At 42.5% G+C, this 27913-nt stretch overlaps 1 protein-coding gene across 10 annotated transcripts in view; it reads right to left on the bottom strand.

The window, feature by feature from the left end:
• Positions 1–27228, bottom strand: part of LOC308604953 (uncharacterized protein) — a 76442-nt gene extending 49214 nt beyond the window's left edge. For 2 of the 10 annotated variants that reach the window (XR_014013578.1, XR_014013579.1), the window contains exon 1: positions 27091–27228. Coding sequence is in view for 3 of the 10 variants with exons in the window: in XM_081214588.1 (XP_081070714.1) it covers positions 17770–17823; positions 22669–22764; positions 24416–24506 (241 nt within the window). In the remaining 7 variants the exon portion in view is untranslated. Of the gene's footprint in view, positions 1–17769; positions 17824–22668; positions 22765–24411; positions 24593–24713; positions 24804–27090 lie in introns of all 10 variants that reach the window. The other 8 variants (XR_014013576.1, XR_014013582.1, XM_081214588.1 and 5 more) reach the window with 8 other exon arrangements.
• Positions 27229–27913: the final 685 nt, after the last annotated feature.

Raw genomic sequence — 27913 nt, 5'->3', positions numbered from 1 at the left:
GGTGTACTTTTCACCTAGCAAACTGGCTACACATACACATTTCTGTGCTTCCCATGTTTTCTACCACAAACATATTATTTCGACATCACAAAACTACAATAGGTGCCATAAAAATGAAGACTAAGAGCTAAAACCCATAAAATCTAAAGTATAGTTACTTTAGGTTATTTACTTGGCTAACTACACTCCATAATTTCTCAGATTAGCATCTCTCCCAGTGCTTATGGGGTTTGAGCCATTCAACAAATAAATGCCACCCATAGTTCATTGTGAAATATCCATTTATTACCATTGGATGCTGGAGCAGGTACAACCTATCTTAATATCAGCACATTTCTTACTATGAGTCAGTTGAAAGCACTACATAGTTGCTTTTGTTTTTTTCCTTTTTAAACAAATATTGAAAACTACTGTTTGAGTTTAAAGATGTACAGATGGGTACATCTGTATGGGTACCCAAAATAACTGAAAGCAGGGTCTCAAAGATATATTTGGGTACCCGTGTCCATAGCAGCACTAGTCACAATACCCAAAAGGTAGAAGCAAACCAAATGTCCATCAGCAGATGACTGGATAAACAAATGTGGTATATCCATATAATGGAATATTATTCAGCCTTAAAAGGGAAGGAAAAACTGACACAACCTGGATGAACCTTGAGGACACTGTACTAAGTGAAAAGTCAGTCACAAAAAGACAAATACTGTAGGATTCCACTTATATGAGGCACCTAGAGTAGTCACCTTCGCAGAGACAGAAAGTAGAACGGTGGTTGCCAGGGGCTGCTGGCGGGGTGGGAGAACGGAGGGTTAGTGTTTAATGGGTATGGAGTTTCAGTTTTGCAAGATGAAAAGAGTTCTGGAGATCCACTGCCCAAAAGTGTGAATCTACTTAACATTAATGAACTGTACACTTAAAAATGGTTAAGATAATAATTTTTATGCGTATTTTACCACAATTAAAAAATAAATAACATGTACAGAGTATCTTTATTTATTTATTTGTTTATGGTCACACCGTGTGGCTTGTGGGATCTTAGTTCCCCAACCAGGGATCGAACCCAGGCCCTCGGCAGTGAAAGCGTGGAGTGCTGACCACTGGACCACCAGGGAATTCCCCCAGAGTACAATTTATTACTCTATTAGATGAAAGAGCTTTGAGGGAGAAGTGAAATTTCAGCAGGTAATCCTTGACAGGAGTGGGATTGAGGGCTGGAAATTTTGGGAAGGGATTTAGAGGCAAAGGGAGCAGCACTCAGAAATCCATTTGGAATCCACCGCATGTTCCCCATGGATTCCTGACATAGTGAGGAATGGTGCTAGGACCAACGTGAGTGCATTTGTATCAGAATGCCGAATAGGTCTAGAAGGTGAGAGACCCTAGAGAGTGAGGGTCTTGAAACCAAGGGGACGACTTTGGGTACGACTGGACATGAAGGGTAAATAGTGAGCCACCGTGGGGGTTGGGGAGAGAGGTGACACTGTCAAGAGTAGCAGGTGAGAAAAATGCATTTGGCAGCTGCGTGAAGGACTGACTGCTGGGGGGCAAGGCTAGAAACAGGGAAGCCGGTGAGGAATGGGTTGTAATTATTGGTCTTGGAACATAAGCATTTCCTTGCCATTAAATTGATCTTACCACAATAAGTCACAGTATTTACGCAGCCCTACAATAAAATGGCTCAGTATTTTACAGTAAGAACTCTCCAAGGAAACTCCAATATTCAAGTCCCAACAGATGCAAAAGGGAAACAATGAAGAAAGGGAGACTCAAAAGAGAAATAAAAAATGAAGGAGAAATATAAAGACTAACATGTCAGGGAAAGAAATTGCAAAGCCAAGTGATTTGTACTTTTAGAGAGCTGGCATTCTTTCTTCAGAAATAACTGAACGATTGAACACTAAAAAAAGGTAATTTATTAACATCTCATACCTTGATGAGCATTTCCTCCTAACACTCTAATGAGAGAGAATAGCGTGCACACAGAAAAGCACAGAAGAAAGAAAGCACTGAACATTTTATGGAACAGGAAGGGTCCCATTCCCAGTGGAGTGCAGGGTACGAGTGAGTTAGAGGCAGAGGAAGGGGTGTGTGTGTGCACGCATACATGTGTGCGCATGTATGCAGCACACACGGCTGGTGGTGCATATGGTGGGAAACACAGGACAGAGCCAAACGGACCCAAGGACAATGTGATGGTGCTGACTTACATATAGACTTTACTGTCAAAGACATTTCCTGGGAAGAGTGAGGTCATGATTCAGTTAAACATATACACCTGGAAGTCACACAACATTGTTAGTCAACTGTCCTCCAATATAAAATAAAAAAAAATTTAAAAAAAGAATGAGGTCATGATTCAGTGAAACATATACACCTGGAAGTCACACAACATTGTTAGTCAACTGTCCTCCAATATAAAATAAAAATTAAAAAAAAAAAGAATGAGGTCATGAAAGAGCATCAACGAGGCTGAAAGTAAACCTACTTTTAAACCCCAGTTTGGGATACTTTTTTGTGCCTTAGACAGGCAGCCTCATGACGCCTCAATAAATACGTGTCTAAAACAAGATAAACACACTTAATGAAAGTGTTGAGAGGATTAGAAAAAAAGTATGTAGGGTGCCTGTAATAATGCCTGACACATAATAGGTACTGAAAAAAATAACAGTATCATGAAACTAGGATTGTATTATTTATATATACATAAAATATTATTGCTAATGGTCATTTCAGGAAATGTACCAAGTCACATGCCTTTAAATTTACTGAACATTTATTATATGTCAAATGCTAGGTACTAAAGGGATATGGCCGGGTCCCTGTCCTTAAGAGCAAATGCAACCTGATATAGTCCTTTATTAAATCTGCAGAGCCTCATATATTGATATCAAGAAGGTCAAGTGGGGCTTCCCTGGTGGTGCAGTGGTTGAGAGTCCGCCTGCCGATGCAGGGGACACGGGTTCGTGCCCCGGTCCGGGAAGATCCCACATGCCGCAGAGCGGCTGGGCCCGTGAGCCGTGGCCGCTGAGCCTGCGCGTCCGGAGCCTGTGCTCCGCAACAGGAGAGGCTACAACAGTGAGAGGCCCGTGTATCACAAAAAAAAAAAAAAAAAAAAGAAGGTCAAGTGCCTGAAAATCCCAGGTGATGGAGGATGGGAGAACCCCGGTAAGCATCCAGAGCAGCACCCCAGCCAAGGTGCTGGTCAGCCTATGGGAGTGCAGCACTGCCCCCTTCTGAAAGGAGGACTTGGCGACCAAGGGGTCTTAGGCCTCCAGAGTCAGAGCTGTGCCCCCCAGACTGTTCAGCCACAGTACATCAGAAAGCGGGGAAGCGGAGGAAGCACACAGTGTAGAGGTGTGTCATCAGGTGAGACTGGGATAGCCAGCTGACCCAGGGAGGAAGGACATCTGCTGGTTCTCCCTCTGCAGACACAAGCCAGATCCCAAACCCACAGGGCTTCCTCGCAAAAGCTCAGATGCAGAGCTCTGAGGGTGCTGTGGCCAGAACAACAGGGTCACTGTGAAGAATGAGCGTGTCCACCCCAAAGGCCAGCGCACCTCTCTAGTGTGACCTCATGCTGCAAACAGAGATTCAGCAGCCTGCAGGGCCTATGGACTGGATGTGGACTACTTCCCTTCAGCCAACCACGTTCACGTCCCTCAGCTACACGTGACCACCCCCATCATGTCAGATGCCCTCGCCTCCATCAGAGACGGTAGAACACAGACACACAGAATGACATGTGATGTCACACAGTGCTGCTCAGGGGACATTACCATTAGGTGGATTATCAAGGCGAGTCATATAAGGAGGGTGAGCTTCAAAGGAAAGGACTCACAGACGAGAGGAATGGAGAGGGTCACAGGAAGCCTAGAGGGCTCGTGCACAGGAGCTGGGGGGGAGAACAGAAGAGCAGGGCAGGTCTCAAAGATACAAAATGCCAGGCTCACCCTATAGACGGGGGGCTCTGTTTTGAGATGAGCATGATCAGGCAGAAAGCAGAACTTGAGGAATACTCACTGGACCATTCCAACAATGAAATTATTGTCCGTCCCTTCCACACCTTCTTCTGCTTAATTCGTATCTCCCTTAATAACACCACCGCCCACCAGTTTCCCTACACAGACACTTGGGAGCCATCCTTAACCTCTCCTTGTCCCCGAACTCAACATCTATATAGACACCGAGTCCTACCTATACAGTCTTCTCTAAATAGTTCTGAAAATCCCCTTCCCCTCGACATCCTGCTACCACCTCTATAATTCAGACCCTTTTTGTCTCTTGGTCATCTCGCCTCAAATTTAATGCGCCTCCGTTTATCCACCAAGCTGATTGCTCTCAAATTCAAATACGACCATGCTATCACCTACTCACACTATTTTACCAGCTCCCCGTTGCTTTCATAAGCAAGTCCTTGGCTTGCCACATGAGACCCTTTGTGGTCTAGTACTTATTACTTGCATCCCCTGGCTCACCTACCACTGTCCCTTCTAAACAACTTGTTCTCCACCTTATCAAACTACCTGCTGTTCCTTCTCCCTAAAACAGGCCAGGCTGTTTCACAGCTCAGGGCCTTCGCATGTGCTGCTCCATGTCCTCAGATCCCCGTTCTATTCTCTGCACGTCCTTCATCCAATAATATTTACTTATTCCTGGAGGCAGGAATCGAGGCACAGGCATTACCTCTTGCCTGAGGCTCTTCCGGCAGCTCAGGCTGACTTCAGAGCCCCTCTTCTCTCTCTCCATGGTACACCCTATTCCATTACAGCACACGTCACACTGGGTGAACTGTGGACTTAGGTGTCTGCTTCCCCCCTCTGGGCCATTTTATCCAGTCCTGAGTCCCCAGCACTGTGGTAGATGTTTAATAATTATATTGCATTTAATATAAGAAGAACATAAATACATGATAAACATCTGTGCCAAACAGAGAGAAAGCTTGGAACTCTCAAGATGTTATAACCTGAGCATCCCTCTGAATGGAAACTTCCAAGAGCAGAATGGAGCCCTATCCTGGAGAGAAGTTTCACTGAGGCCCAGGTGACCTGGCCCGTTGTGTGCAACCACTTGCAGGGTCCGATTATAAAGGTGGAAATACTTATTGTCCCAGGTATGTGTGGTTTGTTTTATTCTGATTGGGCTCAGCATGACCCCTAAGTATTTCAGTTTGGCACATACGGGAGAATTGAAGGTATCTTGCAGGTAACCCAAGATGTCTGCTCAGTATCTTTCACCCGGCCAAACTGGCGCCCCCACCGAGCCCTTTCTCCCACCTCTGCCACCAAACACTCTTCCCAACCTTGGCTGTGAAAGTGCACCAGAATATCAGGACAGGTGACCTACCAGACAGGGCTCTGAGACATCCTGCTATTCTGCAGAGCCAAAGGGCTCGCGCATTGCCTCAAGTGCTTCAACAGGAACCCGGAAAGACAAGTGGAGGGCAAACACACCACAAATGTGCACCTGTAAAAATAACCCTGTAATAACAGCCGCCCATGAGCTAGGTGGGAGCAGTAACAGATGGCTACATCTGTCTAATTTTCTAATCCCTGAGGCTGTACCTCTCTGCTTTCTTTCCACCTCTTTTCCTGGAACATGGTTTTGGCAGGCAGTGGGTCCCTTGGAATCAACAGTATCCTTCAAAGTCATTCCAGGATGCTATGCAATCGAAGCCAACCCACATGCTACCAAGAATCAGAAACCCACAGTTAAAAGCATGAGTCATGGCCCAAACAAGTCAGTGACCTTGTCAGGACATTCCTGCATTTTAACAAAGCACATCGGTTGATCAATGTCCCTTTTTTTTTTAAAGCAGTTGGGCTCAGATGAAAGTCAAGAGATACGTAGGCAATGTTATTTGCTGGTTGCCAGCCGGGTGCCTGGGTGCAGACGGGCCCTGCTGTCCTAAATCCCGCTTCTGTGCTGGCTCCTGCCCGCCCACCACTAGGGCACCACCTGTGGTCGGTCAGTTTCCTCATTTAGAAAAGAGTCTGGAACTTTGGATAAACATTGACTAAAGCTGATCTTCCTGATGGGTGTTCCCCAAAACAGACCACCAGTGTCCTGGCAGTTATTAACATTTGTAAACATTTTATAGTGATTTTTTAAAAATGTAAAACAGAACGTTTTCAAAATCACTCAAACTTATTTTTGAATTCTATTTTGATAACATCCTCTGTACACTTCCTCAGTCCAGTAATTGAAAGACTATAGCATTTTAAAGTTTTATACAAGTAAAATATTTAATATATTTCTCAGCATTTAATTTTCCTTATTATAGTTAATAGGATAAAGGAAATGTACTCAATTTCGCCAACTGAGGTTGATGCCCCCAAATCTCCTTCAGGTGACCCTAGTGTTCCACACAAATATTATCACTTTCTGTGAGTACCAAGAGATGAACAAATTTGGGAGGTAATATGCTAAGAAAATCGGGCTTAATCTGTTAGACGTTTATTGAGCACTTAGTAAATATTGTTCGAGGCCTCCTAGGAGGATAAGGGTGTCATCCCTGCCCTCACAGACCTTTCCATCTAATGAGAGAGATAACTAACTCTAAAGCCTAGCAGGATACAAGGGGTGGGGATGCACTTACAGAGAACGGAGCATATGCAGAGAGCTTAATAGTCTTACTTCGCTTAGTCCCCACCACCGCCCTCAGATGTGGATATTATCACCTTCCCAAATTAGGGAAATCGAGGTCCTGCGAGATTAAGTGACTTGCCCAAGTTCCCACAGAGTAAATCATTGATTCCCCGTGAGCCCAGGTCTGTCTGACTCCACAAAGCCCATGTTTTTTCTCTTAACTGAGCCATGTTTCTTCTCGATAAAAGTAGTAAGATGCTGGGGTGACTGAGCAAGAAGCAGCTCATTCCACTGGGGTTGCCGCTGTAGGTATCAGAGAGGGAAGAGGTGGCATTTGATCTGAGACTCGAAGGAGTATGAGTTCAATAGGGAATTCACGGGGAGGAAAATGTCAGACTAAGGAAACTGAAGGGGTGTGAGGCTGTGAGCTAGCAGCTGGTGTGGTGTGGCTTTGGAGTGAAGGGAACCTGGAGGGATGGAGTGAGACACGGGGAACGTGGAGGGTGGATGAGCAAAACTACCCTGCCAGCAAAGGCACCATGTGGCAGCTATGGCATTTTCTACACAGCAACCAGGCAAAGCATGGCCATCCTCCACACCTCCTTCACTCTAGATTTAACACTACTAGTTCCCTCCTTCCTCTTTCCAAAATGTTCACCTCTTGTCCTTTCTCCCTATCCCAAGCGGACTTAATGAATGTCTGAAAATCATGTCTTCCCCAAAAAATTCAGTTGAGCTTGCACAGCATTTTTGTCTCCAAGCTACTCACAACATTTATCTCTAACCAGCTACAGCAGCTACTTCCAGACTCCTGGAATAGCAGCTTGGGACACTGTAACCTTTGTGACTTTGCATGAGACATACATGGAGCCCAGATGACTTGTAAAATCCACCCAAGAGATAAGAACAGGAGTTACTTTGCTAGTTTCTGTGCAAATTCTACATCATTATTTGTACCACTTAGTCCTTAGGAGAAACATAGTGGTGCAGATACATGGAAGAGACCGTTTGCCTGTCCCACCTCCCAAAGAATGGATCAGGGGCAATGGTCCACACTTACTGTAGCCTAAATTATCCATCAGCATGATACAATGGTGATCTGGAAAAGAGGGGTTTTTTGGTGTGGTAGGAATGGAATAAGATTGTGTTGAGTTATGGTGTGAACAGGAAGAACAGGATTAGATGAAATATATATAGAAAACTGACTGGAATGAGATAAGACAGGATCTAAAAAAAAACATGAGGGAGAGGGTAGGTTTGGGGGTTTTATTTTTTTCAACACTGGAGAGATGTGATCATGTTTCAATACTGATGGCAAAAGCAACAAGAAAGAAGATGCTGAAGCTACAGGAGCAAGGCTAATTGAGAGAGGGATGTCCCTGAGGGGGTGGGGGGGAGCCCAGTGGAGGGCATGTGCTCACCTAGGAGAAGGGAAGAGAAGTCCAATTCATACTGAAATGAATGAAGGGTGTTAGGACGAATGAAGCCAAGTGTTAGAAAGAGGGGACCGTTGAGATAATTTCCATCTATCTTTTGTTTCCCCAGGTGCCGGCAGGAGCATGGGGAAACTGAGGAAGCCTTGAGGCAAATACTGTGAAAACCGGGAGAAAAGTAACTGAGGACCACCCAAGGGCTGTTGCCCTCAGCTCAGGTTAGGACCGTGATCAAGGATGGGTAGTAGCTGCAATCCAAGCATTGCACAATTTTCTGCAACAATACTAAGCAGACTGGGGCAGGGGCAGGGAAACTAAATGGACAGATAAACCAAGCTTGGCCTTTTGGTGGGTGCATGGGGCAGAAGTTAGACAGCAAAGGTGTCGAGGGTATTGGCAAAAGGATTGCTGAAATGTATTCATTCATTCAACAGATATTTACTGAGTGACCAATAGGTGCTAAGCATTATTCTACGCATTAGAGACACAGTGGCAAACCAAAAGACAAGGGTTGTTGGTGGTATTATGCTGTGGAGACAAACAAGAAACAAATAGGCAAACAAGAAAACCATAACTGCTGATGGTGAAGGAGCTCGAATGAAATGCCGTGCTGAGGAGGAGCCTGCATACTGGTGGGTTGTCCGGAAAGGGCTCCAACCTCCGAGGAGGTTGAAGTGATGACCTGTGAGGTCTAGGCAGGGTGGGGACCAAGGGAAGACTCCAGAGGCTGGAGGATAAGGAGACTGAAAGTCTTGAAGGGGTCAAAGAGGATGGGACTGCTGGAAGACTGGAGAGCTGAGGTCAGAGCAGGGAATGTATTACATGGTTTCAGAGACTGAGCAGTTCCTAACCAATAGCTTGAAAGGATGACATCGGGGCTCAGTAAGATTTTTCTACTTTTCTCAGAATTGCAACTTAGGTCCAAAGCTGACTACAAAAGTACTAAGAGCCCCACATTTTAAGTTCAGAGAAACTTCCAGTTATTGGGCAGCTACCTCCCCTTCAGGCTTGCTGGGAGGTATCCCTGCAAAGAGAAGAAACAAAGCACAGAGAGGCTGACAGCCTGGACACGAGCCAGAAATCAAGTAGGAAAGGTCTGTCTTCTTTTCACCCTCACACCAAAGCCCCACATGTCCCTGCCCAGTAGAGGGCAGAGAAGACACAGGTGCTATAGACTGAATGCTTGTGTCTCCCACAAGACACACGTTGAAACCCTACCCCCATTGTGACGGCATTAGGAGATGGGGCCTTGGGAGATGAGGATGAGATGAGGTCATGAGGGTGGAGCCCTCATTGCGGGGGACATGGTGGGGGATGAGGCAGGGAGATGTGTGCATGCCTACCCCAGAGGACTCTGGATTTCAGTCCAGTGTGATGGAAGCCCCTAGGGGGTTCTGAGGAGGAACATGACACGGCGGGATACATCCTGGGGAGACTCCTCTGGTGACTGAGTGGGAAATTGACTACAGGGGCAAGAGGAGAAACAGGAAGCCAATTTATGAGGCTGTAGAACCTCAGGTAAAAGGCACTGGTAGCCTGGACTAGGTGGAATCAGTAGAGGCAGAAAGTAGTCAGCTTTGGGATATATTTGGATGGTAGGTCCTACCAGGTTCCTGGTCTGTTAAGGAAGAAAAGGAGTTAAGAGCCTAGGATGAAGGGTGGATTCTACATACCTGAGATGAAAAGCTTGACAGTGAGCCCGGGGGCTCCCTGACAACGACCAGGAGGCACTGTGGAGGAGGAAAGATCTGCAAGTGGCTTTGGGGGCCACGAAGACCCCAACCCAAATGAGAGTGTCTACTTGAGAGGAAAGGTTTCAGTGAGAGCCGGGAAATGGATGCCGCAACTGTGACTAGGTTAAGGGTGTGTGGGAAGTCGTTTGCAATTAGGTAGAGGTTCCGAAGAGAACAGTGGGAAAGGTTAGGAGGGAAACAATGACATCTGGTCCAGGGAGAAGGAGGCACAAAGATACAGGAGGCTGGGACTTTGGAGAGGTGGGGAACTGAAGGAGCATTTTTCAGCCTGGATGAAAAATGTAGATGAGTCATGCGGAGGATAACCGGCCTAGAAATTTCCAAAGAACTGGATGGACCTGGAAGTCTCAGACGGATTGAGGTCTCTGATGGATTGAAGGACTTGGACTCCTCTGGAACAAGCCAGCTGCTCCTGGAAATCCTAGACCAGGTGGGCTGGCAACAGCATTGTTTGGTTCCCAGGAGCCTCACTGAGTGCTGGAAATAGCATTAGCTTCAGATGGATGGCAGGTCTTTCTGGATGGAATCCTTCACAGCTTGTCTTAACTGTGATTCCAAGGGAATGCGTGGTAAATGGCGTCATGGATTTTAAAATAACCCTAGGTGAGATGATGGTACTTTCTGTTTCCCTTGACTCAACTCCCACTCACTTCTCAATCCACAGAAATCTGATTTTCACCCATTTCATTTCACCAAAACAGCTCTGGCCAAGTTCACTAGTGGCCTCCATGTTGCTTGATCCAGTGGGCATTTGCAGTCTTCATCCTTCCTGACATCTCAGTCCTACTGACCTCACCCTTCTTCGTGAAACACTTTCTTCCTTTGGATTTCCACAGTGACACCGCCCTCTCGTGATTGCACTCCTACTCCTCTGACCACTCATTAGCTCTGTGTCTAAAACCCTCATTTACTTAGCCTTTGAAATGTTGGGGTTCCTTAATCCTTGAATGTAGCCCCTCTCCCTTTCTTACTTTATCTATGCTCTCCAGGCCATCTTGTTCAGATGCATGATTTCAACTGCCTAATATAATGGAGACAAGTTAAAAATGCTATAGGAGTGTTCAGAGGTGTGCGTGACTAAGGCATAACCAAGGTTGCTTGACTTGGCTCATTGGTACCCAAATAATAAGTGTAATCTTGGGTGGATAACAAAGCCCAAGGAAAGTTTATGTAGAGGCAGAAAAGAGAATCCCAGCTGGAACTCTGGGAAAAACGATTCATTGGGTTGGAAGATGAATAAGCACCAATAAATAAAAGTAAGTGCCATTATCATGTGTCACAATTAGCATTATTCTGTAAGTTAAGTGCTTGTCCATACATTTCAAGACCTGTATTCATTACCTATGCATTAACTTTTTATTAGCATGTCCTACATTGCACCCATTGCCTTTGTCCAAAATACGCATGCCTACCTTCCATTCAACATTACCACCACGCTTTGGTTCATCAATTCAATCCATCATCAGTCATTTTTATTGACTGCTTTTAGGATGTATGGCGATGTTTAAAGCACTGTAATCGATCTCTATCCTCAGAGATTCTGATGGAGTATTGCAATAATCCTACTACTTGTTGTTGTCAGCTTTTCCATCAGCATCAATCAGAAGAGACACAAAGGAGCCATATGTTTATCAATTATTTTATCAAGGGAACAAGTATAGTAACATTACTTGCAAATGATCAACAATCATTACTGCATGAAACTAAAAAGGGTATGTTCTACTTATTAAAAATCCACAATATAGCCAACTCTCATGTATAAACAAGGCAGTTATCTACAATGTATCTCATGGCAATCCTGCTGTTAAGCTTACTGATCTGCTCTAATGAATTACCTGCTTTGTTGACATCTGCACTCTTCAAAGTTAACCACATGTTTCCTTGATAACCATTCTCTCTATTTCCATTTATTTGCAGACTGTCTGCAGGGACAATCCAGTATAAAGGGGATAACACTCACTTTGGGACCAGAGGGCCCAGGTCCAAGCTTTGACTTGTAATTCATTCAATCATGCACAAAATCTCACTTTCCTCATCTCTGTATCTGTGTGAATAATTCTATACCTCTTCCTCACCTCCCCCCAAAAGGCAGGTGGTGAGAGTATTACTATTAGAAAATCTTTGGAAACCCAAACACAGCCATGACGCTTGCTTGCCAGAAAATTTAAGACTCATGTGTTCTCAAGAGCTTTATGGCATGGACTGCAGGAAACTGCCTCATCAAACAACAATCAATTCCTTACGAGTATATTTGCAGAATATCAGACACACCTACTTTCAGGTCTAAACTTGAAGATGCTTTCCACCAAATTAGATGCTCAGAATTGCCCTGGGAGATAAGGAGGGAAGGGCCTATTTTTCCCATCTTGCAAATGAGAAAAAAGGAGGCTCAAGGTTTAGCCAACTGACCAAGAGTGCACAAGAACGTGGCCAAACTAGGACTTAATCTTTCAAATTTTCTAATTCCTAGTTGCACACCCTTCTTTAACAAAAAGGAATAAAGCAGTGCATAAATCCCTTCTCAGGGCAAGGCATGACAATTTAATAGCCAGAGAAAGTTGATGTACCTCCAAAAAGATTCATTTCTCCCCTACTTATACTGAAGAGTCAGGTTTATTCAAAATCCTCACAAACTGATTTATAACGATCAGGAGAAGGCTCATTAAACTTTCTTTACACACCAAAAATAATAATACTTAGCGTTCACGTATAACTTCATACTCTGTAGATATTGACAATAAGCAACTAAGAATGTATTATAATAGATTGTATGTATTAATGTATTATAATAGATGGCTATTATAATTATTTCACAACACGAAACACCTAGACAGGCTTCCTTTTTATTGGATAGAGATGTTTTAAAGATCAGTCTAACAATACCACTTTAAATGTGCAGCGCTCCGAGCCTTATTCTGGTGGAACGCGTTCTTAAAATCTTGCACATTTAATTTACAGTGAGCTTCCATAAATTGTTCTCCTTAGCCGTCTCACGTGATGGAGGTCGGCACACACGCTGAAGCTTAGCTGTAGACAGACACTATACCGTGCGTTCTAGTCCCTTCCAGCATTCGACACAGAAGATTCCAAACTCTGACTAAACGTGGACAATCTCTTGGACCCAGTGAACTGAAAAGCTATCGACCCTGGTTTAAATCCTCAAGTTTTCAGGGAGGGAGAGTGATTCCAAAGCAGCTACTGTAGGAGTTTATCTGCATGGGTAAGATATTACATAGCCTGACACTACTGTGATGCTTGGAAGGTGAAGGATGTGTTTGAGACAAGAGGATTTTGTATGCACAGAGGGGTAGAGACCAAAGGAGACTCACGTGCAAGCTCTTCATACTTGACTTGCCAGATCCTGGCTGGGCTGCCCTACTTGGTTTTTATGAGTGTTGAGTTCATTAATAAATGAAATGCAAGATCCAAGCCCATCTTTTTAATTACAAAGTGCTTCTCCCTCCCGACAATCAGACTTCTACTCATTTCAGGGCTGAAAAAAAAAATGTCATCATCATAATTCCTAGTAGCTTGCTTCTGTTTCCGCTTCAATAGATACCCTGTAAATGGGAAGTCACATAACAGCTTTGCATCCCGTCAAGTTGCCTCCACACGAAAACAGCTGCAATGCTTATCTAGTTAAACCCCAATGCCAAACTGTGAGCTTCTGCATCAATCATTAATATTGTATTTTGGGTCACTTTAAATTCTGACTGGGAGTATGTGGCTCCCCACACACTGGTCTCTGAAGGAGATTTTTCAAATAATCTTTAAGCGGCGTTGAAAAAATAAAACCAGCCACCTGCTGTTTGATGAGAGCTCCACTACCCTGCTGCACCCTGATTAGCTGTTAATACTAATTGAGAGATGAATATTGCTTATTCCAAAATGTGAAAAATTTTTTTTATTATTGTGAAAAGGGAAATGCTGTTCTTCTTGTCTCGAAAATGTGGCTCCTTGCCCAAATTTTAAACAGCACCAACAGAATAGTGGTTTCTTGGTCTCTCTTCCATAGTCTACAGAGCCATTATACTGAATCACTTCTTTTCTCTGGGGGGCCATCCACAAGTTAGTGAGCTGTGATCTCTACGTGGGATTTGCACATGCATACCCTACATCTGGAACATGTAAATGTTCTTCACAGAGATCTGATGGCCCAGAAATATTTATGTAAATTTCTGTCCTGCTAAGGCACACGTTGATGAACTTGGGTTCAAGCTCATAAACCAAGAGGAACAGTTTCCTACATCGCCACTCTAACAGACTAAAGCCAACAGGCCAAGCCAAATAGGACAATTTAGACAAAGAGAGACTGGCAAAAACCAAATGAATGTCTGCTTCCTTCTAGAATTCTAGGAAAAATACCAAGCAGCTGTGCCAAAGCATACTGCTCTTCTTTGTTAGGAAAAATACTTTGACCTACTCAAAATCAGGGGATGCAGTCACCTGGTTTAGTAAATATATATGCAAGACAGGCTTCCTCATGAGGAGCAATCGACTGCAGAAACACATCATGCACCTAGCTCGGCATAAATGCAGCTTAAAAATTATAGGCAGTAGGATGAAGTGTGGCAACCGTGAGGTTCTCATTCCCAAAAGCCAAGAACGACTGGACCTTTGCCAGGGTACTGCCTGGCAGTCAACCACATCTGCTACAGAGTGATGGGGAGTCTTGGGGAATACAAATAAGGGAAAGAGTATGATTCAAGAATAGCAAAAATAGAAGGAAAAGATAGAGGTCTTAGGGTGGCTTATTGCAGAGAAGAGAAGGCTAAAAGATTTAGGAACAGTTTGAAAGCCCATATGAAAGACCTTCATGAAGGGAGTAATCAGAGGTATCTCCCAAGTCTCTTGAAGATTTGGGTGTAGGGGTTAGGACTGTCAATTTAACTAAGCTGAAACTACATCTCCCAGAATTCATTTGTGCGCGCGTGCGTGCGTGCGTGCGTGTGTGCGTGTGTGCGTGTGTGCGTGTGTGTGTGTGTGTGTGTGTTTGAGACTCTTGGGGGAGGGAAAGAGACATTTTGCTGGAGATTAGGAAGATAGAAATGAAGTAGCAGCCATGCTACTGTTCAGGATTTGAAGGTCAGAGCAGGGCTGGAAGGAAGCTCTGTCGCAGCCCCTGACATGGCCGTCGACCTGCCTGCTGACCTTGTTGGCCTGAAGCAACTCTAGCTCCTGCTAAACCTGCTCCTTCAACTTCTGTGGCTGAGGCCAGGAGAGTGTCTAGGTCACTGCTGCTCCTGGCAGACGCTGCCACCATCGAAGTGGGGGCTTAGAAGGTTGTCAGGGGCCACAGATCCCAGCCAGGACCCAGGGCTCCCAGCTGATCCTTCTTTCCCCACCTCCCAACCGCCTCCCTCCCAGCCCCTAATCCCATCTACCCTCCTACGAGTGGCATCACCTTGGCCACGCTCAGAAGGAAGAGTACTTTGCTTTGGCCCGTAATGGTTTAACTACAACCTCTTAGATAACTTACCCTGCAGCTCTGTAGGGACTGGGGTTGGGGATCTGTCTACAGTACTTTGTGAGTCATAAACAGTCTGATCCAGAGACCTCATGTTTGCCTCCTGTAAGAATATACTTAATTGTTTCAGACTAACCTAGTAAGTCGTAAAGCAGGGTGAAATCTCACTCGCATCTCAGTTTCACACCTAACACTGTTTACACAGATCCCTATCATGTCCACATCCTGAACCCATTCTGTGATAATGAGACAAACCAGCAGAGCAATACCCCCTTCCCTGATTCCTCTATTTCCTAAGCAAGGCAAAACAGGAATGTGCCAGATTCTCTGCTTCTACTAGAATGAACCCTCAGAGGTGACTGGGAAATGGAAGACTCCATCAGTTATACTTCTCCTCCTCCGTGTCATTTCTACAATCCACACGAGGAAAGAATTCTGTGTCCTTCCAGGAGACTCTTCTCCAGTTACATCACTCCTCACTAAGTGTTCTGCATCGATGCAGATTCTGAATCCAGCTTCATCACCTGTCAGCTCAGGAACCTTGAGCAACTCATTTCTGAGCCCCCGTTTCCTCACATGAAAATATGAGAGAATGTTTCTTGCTCTGCCCACCTAACAGGGTGGGAGCATCAAAGGAAATGGAGTCTGTGCCCATGGTTCCTAAATGTAAGGGGCTCTAGGGCCCAGCTCACTCCAGTTATCGAAAAAGATCTTCATTTAGTTAAGCGATAAATTGGGAGCCTCTACCTGATTATCATGGTATACCTGGGGCCTGCATACCAAGGGTGAGCCTCTCAGCTGTGATAGACCCTGCCCTTTTGCATCCCCATTTCAAGAGTCCATTTATTTCCCTGCCTTGTACTCTAGTTTTTTCCCACTGTAGGATAGAACCTAACCTTCTATCTCAACTAGTATGACTAGGGCCTAACCCTACTAGTTTTCCTTCAGTCTTTCTCTAGAGGACTGGATTCTGCTCCCAATATCCCCTACCTACTGGATGAGCTCTTTTCTAGGAGAGGACAAATTATCCAAAATCATAATATCACACACACACCTTTCGTTTTGCTGTCTGGCCTATCTCCTTTATGGTTGGGTGCCCTGCTGCTAAACTGGAACCCCACCATCTCTTCTGATATCAAAAGTTGATAATTGCTTCTGATTTGGAAAGTTGTACTTGACTCCCAGTTGAGCACTGCGTCTTGGAGCACCCAAATGTCCTTCATGGGCCAGCATTAGAGGTAATGGTCCTTTGTCACTTTCCATCCATGCATCAATTACTCTAATGGCCTTGTTCTTTACCTGTCCCACTATCCTCACCTTTTAGTGGACAGGGTATATAATTCCTTACCCCTGGACTGGCCATGTAACTTACTTTGGCCAATGGTTGTTAACCAGTGTAACACAGAGTCCTGAAAAGCACTTGCACATTGGTGTTCGCTTGCTCTTGGACATGGCCATGACTGTGCGAACACAAACAGGCTAGCCTGCTGGAGGGCGAGAGGCATATGGATCAGGGCTAAGTTGCTCCAGTGATCAGCCAAGGCTGTCCTAGAACAACTAACAGCCAATCAATCTCCAAATATACAAGCTCACCCAAGAACAGTAGCATAGGTAATAAACACTTTATTTTAAGCCATAAAGTTTGGAGCTGCTGGATAGGTAGCACTATTATGGCAATAAATAACTGATTCAGAAGTTGGTACACAGAGTGAGGTGTTGCTATAACAAAAACCTAAAGTATGTGGCATTGGCTTTGTGACCAGGTGGTAGGTTTAGCCTAGAAAAATGGAAATGAAACTCTTCTAGGAACCTGGAAAAAAATGGCAAGAAAACTGTTATAAAAGGATGGAAAATTGCTGACTCAGCTATCATAGTAGCAAACTGTAAAGCAGAAGACAGAAAATGTTCCTGATGAAACTCTGGACTTTGGCAATGAAATTTCAAGGCAGAATATTGAAAGCGTCAGTTGGCTCCAGCTAGCTGGGTATGACAAAGTATTACAAGGAAAAGATGAACTCAGAAAATAACCGGACAACTTGCAAGTTGAATTCAGAATATAGAGATGCCATTCTCTGCTAATTTGGAAGCTAAAACTGTTTTTCATCTCCAGCCTTTTAAGCCAATAAAATATTCTCAAGTTAAGACATGGCCATAGGTACAGAGCAAATTATGGGTGTACCCATGAGACCTTTTGTTAAGACTTCTTGGAGCATTAAGGAGATGCCTTGTAGACCCACTAAGTTCAACAAAAGGGCTTTCAAGATTCTTAAGGACATCATCCCACAACAACATAAAAAGCAGAAAACACCAGGGATTAAACAGAGACAGAGAAGTATGTTTCTAAAGATTGTGGGCTTTGGTTTTTGACACATGGAGTACCTGAACTAAAAGGAACCAAGTGTGTTTAAAATGAAAAAAAAATTTAAATTAAAAAGCCTTCTGCATACCCAACTTTCTACAAGCAGCAGGCTGAGAACATTGTTCAACAGTGTTTAAAATGAAAAAAATTAAATTAAATTAAAATGCATACCCAACTTTCTACAAGAAGCAGGCAAGTGAGCAGCCGAATTAAAGTTGTCTTCACCTTGCCAAAAGAAAAGAAAGAAAAAACCAGTAAGTAGAACCAGTAACAACAATGTCCCCCTCCACAAAAATAGAAAGAACTGCTAAGTGCTTCCACAGGAAGAAGCCCAAGCTTAATTTATTCTTCTCAGAATTAAGAATGATTTGTAATATTTGGCAGTAAGGACTATAATATGCTTGACGTTTAATACACTTGGGAGATGTAATTAGGAACAGCCTTGCTTGGAAGTGACTGTTTTCTGTGAATCAGGAATTTTGCCTCTGGGCACTTTTTCTCCACTACTCATAACTAAACTCTGAAGTTGGCAAACAATTCCTTTACAAGTACTGCTCTTTTCCTTGCTGGTTAATTCAACACAAGCATTTATCGATTAGTGTCCACGTGCCAGGCACTGTGCACTCACTTTGCCAGGCATGCAGTTTAGAGCCAGACAGTCTGGTATCTGAGCTTTGAAGGCCAAGAATCAAACACTTATGTCTGGCATTTTCTAATTAAGTAAACCATTTCTATGTAATGAGCGCAGGGTCTCAAAATACAATGCAACTGGTGACAAGCTGAGTGGTCTCACAGAGAAGTTGGCATGAGAGTCCCCTGAGACCAGATTAGTAGTAGAGGAGATGATTCCCAAGTCTAATTTTTTCCCTCCTGTGAGGCTGGGTGCCGAGCACGATGCCTGGCCCACAGCTGGCTCTTGTTTCTCCCACTTGCTATGCCTTGGAGTCTCCTGGGGAACTCTTTACAAACAGAGGTGCCCAACAAACCTCTCCTCCCAGGAGATGCTCATCCAGTGGATGGGGGCGGGGGGTGGGAGGAACTGGTCTGTAGTCTTTCAAGCCCTGCAGGTGATTCTTTTTACACAGTCAGGGATGAGAACCACTCAGTGTGAGCTCTATACATACTTTCAATGTATGAAAAATGGATGAGTAAATATTATTAAAGTAAATGGGTACCATACTTTTTAAAGCCATTTGGTACACTGCTGAGTACAAATTCTAAAGGCAAGAGAGGAATAGGAGAAAGTGTAGGATCAGTATTCTATGTAGCATTATATGTAGGGGCAACAACATATAATAGGGCAAAAATCTTACTAGAAGAGGGAAGTAACATGGAGTTTCTTAGGTTGAAAATGAGGACCCTTTTAACAGCAAAACATTTCTTAGGTAAGGTAGTATTTATATTTTTATAACCTTTTTATTGAAAAAATACATTTTTTTAAAAAACCTCTATAAATTTGTCAATGTTTTCAAAACATTGAACTTTATTAATTTTAAGTGTCTACTTTCATTTGAAAAATACTTATCCATACATACCCAAGACATTTTTTATTTAGCTTACAGACAATGTTTAGTGGGTATGTGGACTCAGTAATTAAATCACTGACTCAGTGGAATTCATGGTCCACAAATCAGGAACCTCAGACACAGACCACCTAACCAGCAATGAGACTAGAAGGAAATGTTTACTTAAACTGAAGAAGAGGCAGAATTAGACTATTTACTGGTAAGGAGCATTTTAGATTTCTACATAGTGGAAAAAAAATTCACCAGGACCAAATACAAAAGTTTGGCGTTTTTTGATGAGATAAGTTACCATTTCATAGAATAAGTAATTTTAGTATACCAGAGCAAAAGAAATAAATTACACTAGGTCCTGAGCAATAGAAAATGATACAGAGAATATCTGAGACAAATCTGTAATATTTTCTCAGAACAGGATCAAATTTAACATGATAATATCTGGAGGGACATGACCACCGGGAGAAAAAACATTTGATTATTCAATTTTGTGAAAAGGCACTAATATAAAATAATAGCATTGGTTAAGGAAGTAATGTCAAGTGCATAGTTGAGAAAAGTAAACAACAATAACAAAAATCCCATAAGTCAAAAGATTATATTTTAAAAACTTATCAAAAGTCCAGGAGAAAAATGTATACTCAAGATCAAAAAGTGGTTCTTAAATAGAAAGCATTTGTGATTGAAAGGCAAAATAGGAGAGGCTGTCATAGAAAAAAGAAAAAATCATCTTATTATTGAATGGATAAGCCTCTGATGCATGAAGTTCACAGAAATCACCCAGTGACAACAGAACTGTTGCTCTGCCTTTTCGTGTCTTCGAGCCTTGTCACGTGGTCCTGAGATGTTCTCAGGAAATTATTAAGCTAAAGAAGTGAACAGGGCTTCCCTGGTGGCACAGTGGTTGAGAATCTGCCTGCTAATGCAGGGGACAGGGGTTCGAGCCCTGGTGTGGGAGGATCCCACATGCCGCGGAGCAACTAGGCCCGTGAGCCACAACTATTGAGCCTGCGGGTCTGGAGCCTGTGCTCCGCAACAAGAGAGACCGTGACAGTGAGAGGCCCGCGCATCGTAATGAAGAGTGACCCCCACTCGCCACAACTAGAGAAAGCCCTCGCACAGAAACGAAGACCCAACACAGCCAAAAATTAATTAATTAATTAATTAACTTCTACCCCCAACATCTTCTTTTAAAAAAAAAAAAAAAAGAAGTGAACAAAGTGGTAAGGTTAGGATTCAACAACATCCAAGGCTCACAATTCTACCTTTTTTTCCCCACATACACTTCACCATATTATTGGCCTGGTCTGGGAACAGAGCGTGATTATAATCGGGGTGGGACGTGACTTTACATAGGAAAGTTAGGAAAGGCTTTTTCCAGAGGTGATATTTGAGGTCAGATCCTTATTATGTTCACTTTGTTTTCATATGAAGTGTATTTTTCTAGTTGTTTGAAAATTGGTGACTGAGAAGTAGTAAGACAAGATTTGCATTTCAGTAAGATTTGGTGAATGAAAAAAGTGGATTAAACAGAGCTCTCATTCCCCATCTGAACCACTCAAACAGGCACAGGTTACAAGCGGGTTAAAAAGTTGTATCTCTCGGGATCTCACGTCAGCTCTCAGAGCAGTTGTACAGGGACACCTCTGAGCCAAAGCATTCAGTGGCAAACCAGGTTTCTCACACAACCAAGAAGCCAGTCCACTCTGTGGGCGCCGCCGTGGTTCTGCCTTTCACCTTCTCTGAGCCAATGCACACCCACAATCAGACACCTGGGAACTTCTGTACGGCAGACTGACAAAGGATAATCATCTTAGTGGCTTGTAATTAAGTAGAGTGGTAATGCTGGGAAGTCAAGTTTGGCAGTACTTAAACTACAAACCACTTTTCACTCACCTCAATTCCTGCTGATTGCTCATCGGAATGACTCCCAAAACTCTTGGGAAAGCAACAAGGAAGATTGCAAAAAAATTTTGTATTGTTAAGGCACTCTGTAATGAACCAGTTCCTCGCCACAGCAACAGAGCTCTGCAATCCAGGAAAAAGCTTTTAATAAATGTTTTGGTAAATAATCTTCACAATGATCACTGTGTTATTGGCTAAAATGGTGTTGAATAACAAGGCCTCCCCACTAGCCAAAAGGCTTCAAAAGATAAAAAGGCACTAATTCAAGGGAGGCTGTTGTTTTTAATTCCAACGTGTTTCTGAGAAATCCACTTAAACATCTGCAGCAACAATGGAAAATCTTTAAGCAGACAAATGAAAATCTTCTTCTCATTGTGCACTGAGTAGTCAAATTGCACCCAGTGTCGTAAAATGAAAGCGGTTTGTTGCTAGGCAATTCCATGAATAATCCCAAATCGGGTTTTAACCAGACTGATGAAAGTGCGCCCCCTTAATTTGTTTTTCTCAGTAGAACACAGTTTTTGCTTGAGCAACAAAATATATGAACTGATCATATGGGAATAGAATTTCGTGTAGCAATAAATAAATCTTACCCCAACACTGACTAATATTTAATGATCTGCATAATTATTGCTGTAATGCATGGAAATCAGATGTAAATGAGATAAAGCCTTAGGCAATGATTGCACTTGGCATTATGTTAACACTGCAGGTAAAAAGGAGCTCTGGGATCAGCCTGGGAGAAGAAAGAATAGAAAGAAGCTCTGAACTGCTCCAGAAAGACCTACTAGATTCATGGACCAAATCATGGGTCTCCCTGATTTGAGAAATGGCATCACTACTGGCCTTTGTTTCCAAGGAGAACACTGAAGGAGGCATCATTCCATTGGTTTGTAGGTTTTAATATATTTGTTAAAGGTTAATCAGGTAATTGGTAGTTACATCTGATAATGAGAAACTTATACCTTTCATGTTATTTAAAAACAAAGTAGGGATTTCCCTGGTGGCGTAGTGGTTAAGAATCCGCCTGCCAATGCAGGGGACACGGGTTCAATCCCTGGTCCAGGAAGATCCCACATGCCGCAGAGCAGCTAAGCCCACGTGCCACAACTACTGAGCCCATGTGCCACAACTACTGAAGCCCGCGCTCTAGGGCCGTGTGCCGCAACTACTGAGCCCGCGTGCTGCAACTACTGAAGCCCGCATGCCTAGAGCCCGTGCTCTGCAACAAGAGAAGCCACCGCAATGAGAAGCCCACACACCGCAACAGAGTACCCCTGCTTGCCACAACTAGAGAAAGCCTGCGCACAGCAACGAAGACCCAACACAGCCAAGAATAAATTTATTTAAAAAATAAAAAATAAATAAAAACAAAGTAAACAGATATATATAATCATACTGAATTCAAAGGGAATAAAGGTGACTAACTGAAGTATTATCAGTATATGAGTATTTATGGTCTTAGTTTTCTTCACTATCTATCTGCAAAGTTTATGCATTTATTTGAGGATGCAAATATGAAGACTCACGTAAACAAGTATGGAGATAAATGTTAAGGGCAGCCTTCAATCTTTAAACCAAGTATAAAGCTCTTTCAAATTTACAGTGTAATATAGTTCCTTCTACTTATATGTTTATTAAATACCTTCAATAAGCAGTTGATGGGTCAGAAATCTGCTTTTGTTGAGATTTTGCTTGCTGATGGTACAAATGAAACAGTGTGGACCATTTTGCCATTCTCCTAAAAACACAATGAAGCTTTCAGCCAGGCTCTCACAGTGGCTTTTAGTTGGATTGGGGTTTTAACTCCTAATGTCTATCAGCAATAAAGGAAAACTAGAGCAGAACATTTCCAAGGATATTAGGGGATTTAATGAACAAGAATAGCATTTAAAGGAAGGGGGGAAAGAGGAGCGAAGATGAACTTTCCTATGCTTTTCCCTGTGAGAAGTACCCTTGTAATTATGCATGTATCTTAATTAAAATCGCATATTCATGTTTTACATTTTCAGTTGGCCTTGTATAATTAAAACTGCATCACATCTGATGTATCTATAATTATAGCCAAATGGTTATGTTAACGTTCATCTATTCCATGCTAAAAACCAACAAAACCCCACAAAGAACATTTCTTTAAATTGTTTCTACCAGAAATTCAATCTCCAGATATAAAAGCTCAATGACCATGTGTCTTGAAAATAAAATATCTTTGAGATCAACAGCCACAGCTTTAAGTGTGAGACCCAAACATCCTGGTGCTTGCAAAAGCATAACCCACACTGCTTTTAAGAGATAATCTACAGAGGAAAAAAATAAAATGCATCATAGAAGGTCTAATTAAGGTCTTATAGGAGATTTCTCACTAACTTAAAGGAATTAACAGGAGACAATCATATCTCCTCAGGCTATAATCTTTGAGCTTTAAATCCCTAAATCTTTCCATTAAAAAAAATTCTTGTATTACAAGATCAGTGCTGAATGTAAAAACCATGACCAAATTGAATGCCTATTATTAAATCTTTACTGAGAAATCCTTTCCTAACTTTTTCCAATAAAAGAATCACAAAAATGAAAGCACTTCAAAATATAAAGGTTTTGCGTTGGAAATAGTTAACACTTGACTTTGGACCTTAGGCTGTTTGGAGGGATTTCAGGTGGGAGATCACCTGGACAAACATTCAGCACTTAGATATTCTTGTGGATTGAATTGTGTCCCCCCAAAATGATATAGAATGTAGGAGTCCTAACCTCTGGAATCTCAGAATGTGGCCTTATTTGGAAATAGGATCATTAAAGTGTAATTAGTTAAATTAAGATAACGTATTGGAGTAATGTGGGCTCTTAATCCAATATGACTGGTGTCTTTATAAGAAGAAGGAAATTTGGACAAAGAGACATCCAGGGAGAAGGCCATGTGAAGATGGAGGAGAGCTTTGCATGAGGAATCTGCAAGCCAAGGAATGCCAGGGATTGCCAGCCACCACCAGAGCTAGGAGAGAAGCACAGGACAGATTCTCCCTCAGAGCCGCCACTAGAAACCAAGCCTGTCGGCACCTTGATTTCAGACATCTGGCCTCCAGAACTGTGAGAGAATAAATTTCTGTTGTTTTAAGCCACCCAGTTTGTGGTACTTTGTTAGGACAGCCCTAGGAAACTAATACAGATGTCTACGCAACTTGGAAGCTTGTCTTACCAGAATTTCAACTTGTATCCACATCCTACAAGCTGCATTAACCAACATTTTGCTTTCTTATAAATTCAAGAAAGAGTCTTGGGTTCTGGAAACCTTCGAAGCCACCTTTCTTTCCTTAGTTCTCCAGGAAACAGGCAAGAGGAAAATGTTCTCCCAGTACAGTTTACCCTCCAGTATTAAAATCACTCGCGGTACCTGCCTGAAAGGTCTCTAGGTTTGAACCCCAGGAGCCGAGACCTGGCGTTTGAGGCAGTGTAGCTGGTGTCACTCTCCCTCACACCGGAGGCCATAAGGTACAGCCACTCGACAGAGTAATGAACCTGTCTGGCTGCCTTTCAGGCTCACACGTCAAGTCTGAGGGAAACTCTCTTGTGAACTGGTAAAGAGAACAAAGAAAAGAAAATCTTTAAAATGAGTACCTGTTCACAGACACTGATGCAGAAACATTTTAGACTAAGAAAGTGATTTGGAAACACAAACCCAAAAGAACCACACACCTTGAACTTACTACACACAGATCAACATGCCGATTGCTCAGCTGGGCATCAGCATCTCTTACATTCAAATAAATGTTCATAGATGTTTTTCTGTGGATACACAGAGGGGCTGAATGCACAAATCCACATTCCAACACAATCCTAAATAGGATGCACATAAACAGAGGCCTTGGGGAGAAGGTAGTAGGAATCATAGACTAAATTCTATAGCGTTTTTTATTTTACAGAGCATTTTTACATATATTTCCTGGTTTACTTCTCATAACAGCTCTGTTAATTCCACTATTTTAGAGATGTAAGTAGTCAAAAAAATTAAATGACTTGCCCGTGGGCACACAAAAAGCGTAACTCACATCAGGCCTTCCAACCCACATCTCCCGATACCAATTCCCAAGAGAGAGATTCTCATTGTCCAAGTTGATAAAGTGTCCAATCTGATTCAGGTGCCTGTAGCAGACTCTCTAGGCACAGGCTTACCTGCTCTTCTTAAAATTGTTACGTGGTCCTGTTACTGTGACATCACTTTTTTTTTTTTTTTTTTTACTTACTAGGTCACTGGTTTATTATAAAAAGATGTAACTCAGGAACAGCCAGATGGAAGAGATGCTTAGGGCAAGGGGTGTGGGAAAGGGAGCAGACCTTCCATGCCCTCTCCAGGCATGCCAGTCTCCCCAGATTTCCACATTCTCACTACTCTGTAACAAGTTCTGTAACACTACTGATAACATCCTTTGCAGGGAAATTTTGTCATCATCACCATCATCAACAAACAGCGTTTTTCCTTGCTCAAATGAGAAAGCTTTATATTAAATTGTTTTCTTCTCAAAGTAAAATTCTAGGGATTATCTCACAGAACTGTTTCTGAAGAAGGGAACTGGGCTTATGGATGGCCCTAGCCCTACCATGATTCCAGATGTCACCTGGGGTACCAGAAACATAAGAGATCTACATGGTTATATTTGACTGTCCTATAGACCATCCTATAAACCAAGAGACTCAAACTTGATTGTTCACATACCCCATAAAATTATTCGGAAAAATAATGTATCCCCTTTGCACACTTTCAAATTGACATTTATACTTCTTTCTTCATAAGCTTAAATAGTTGTAAAGAGTGTGACTTCTAGCAGATTGTAAATGCTAAAATTTAAAAATTAAAGCTAGAGCATCCTTTTAAATATATGCAATGAAATCTAAGTCACATAATGGTTTGAAAGCCACCTGTCAGGAAGCAGTTGCTTCTTCTTGTTGCTTCTGACCCTGGTGACAAAGGAACCCTACAGAAGCCAGGGCCCTTCATCACAGAAGTGAACAAACAAACCTGGCCCAAGAGTCAGAGAAGCTAAAAGAGGATCTGGGGGGAGGTGGAATACCTGCAGACCCAGGTGCAGCCTCACACCAACAAGAGGAATTAGTAGATCAGGGACAATGTGCATGAAATACAAAATAGCTGTTGCTTCCCATCCTAACTAAAAACATACAGGAAAGAGAATCCTGAGAGACATAGTTCAGCCTAGGCAAGTAGACACACTCCAAAGTCATCACACCATAGCCCTTGCCGGGCACGAGGAGCCAGCCCAGACATGAAGTACATGCTGCCCGCTGTACCCTGAATAATGGAACCTTTTGTCTCTGACCCGGGAATCTTTTGTCTCCTACCAGCATCCATGAATGAAACCGTAGCAGGCTAACTTGTTAGCTTGCAGGGGAAGTAATATCTCAGACTCGTCACAGCTCTTGACACTACTATTATCAATTTAACAGAATATAAATGAGCTTTCTAAACTTTCAGAAATGTTTCTATTTCCTTCCTTTTATTCATATTTCCATTACTTTTCCTTTAGATTTGAACCCTAATGTAAAAAAGTTTAATGCTTGGAAGTCTTTTATTGATCACATCATCACTCTTTATTCAACAGAAATATGTCATAGAAATTATGTTTTTAAAATTTGTTTCATTTCCTATGATTATTATGCCCTAAGTTTTAAAAATGCTTCCATATAACGTAATCATTAAAATTACTGTTAGTAAACAGATCAAAAATGTAAATGTATTTCAAATTTGAATAATAATCAAGAAAACTTTTATTGGAAATTAATCATCTATTAATGCAATACTGCTAAAATCAATCCATTCAGAAGCTACCATATATATTTTTATGTTAATAAGAAGTTGAAAATATTAAACATTTTATGGCATGAAGTTAAGACTGACTATACCTAGAATAAATATTTTATATGATACGATAAAATAATGTTTAATCATCTAATTGAGAAACACATCCTGAATCTAAAAGAAATGGCATAAAAGTTTCGCCCAAGGGTTTTATATAATGTATTCTAAAATTTTCAGTAGTTCTAGAAGCATTCCACTTACATTTCAAAGGTTCTGGAGAACTAACCTACAGTCAGGCTGTTCAAAGTTCTCTTCTTTCCAGCTAATAAAACAGACTAAGGATGAGTCCTAAGAATAGCTAAAGAGTTGCTTACAGTAAAATACATGAAAAAGGTCATTTTTAGCATCATCATGTCTTAAAGTGCACTTTGCTTCTGCTCTCACAGAAACTTACATTCTTTGGCAGAAGGAAAGGAATGTAGGAAATGAAGTCATTAAACAAAAACTGTCATAGTCTCACTATTCCTATATCTGAACCAGAACACCCCACCCTGCCCTAAAACACCAAATTTTACCCTCAATAGCCTAGTGATAGAGAAATACAGGAATCCTTACAGGTTTATTGACATTCATTAATATTTAAAGAGGGCCTCCCTCCCTTTGTTGGAAGCCCAAGAGGTTTGCACATTTTCAATCCTTGGATAAAATTTGGGAAGGGTTAGGGGCCTGATTCTGGCTTATCAACCGTGAACTCAGGCAAGTTCTCCAGGAATGAGTTAGAGAAGAAAGGACCTATGGAATTTAAGGATCTAAACACTGATTCCCTGAAAATTTGCCATGGCCATATACCCCTTGAAAAACATATTCCAGTTGAAACCACTCCTATAAACGCCTTGAGCTTCTACCAAGAAGCTCCACCACTGGGCGATAAATCACAGAGGAGAATGAGAATAGTGGGATAGAATAGAAGAATAAAGCTGGCAAGGATGCGGCCATCTGAAGGGGTTAGGGGGTGGCTTTCATTTGGCCAACGGCAGCGTAAGCTGTGAGCTCCGAGGCTCCCGGGAGGTGGAAGATGGGTATA

Source organism: Mesoplodon bidens (assembly GCF_964165515.1).
Source record: "Mesoplodon bidens genome assembly, chromosome: 17".
Taxonomy (NCBI): domain Eukaryota; kingdom Metazoa; phylum Chordata; class Mammalia; order Artiodactyla; family Ziphiidae; genus Mesoplodon; species Mesoplodon bidens.
The sequence above is the reverse complement of the archived record's forward strand: the minus strand, read 5'-3'. Positions and strand labels throughout refer to the sequence as shown.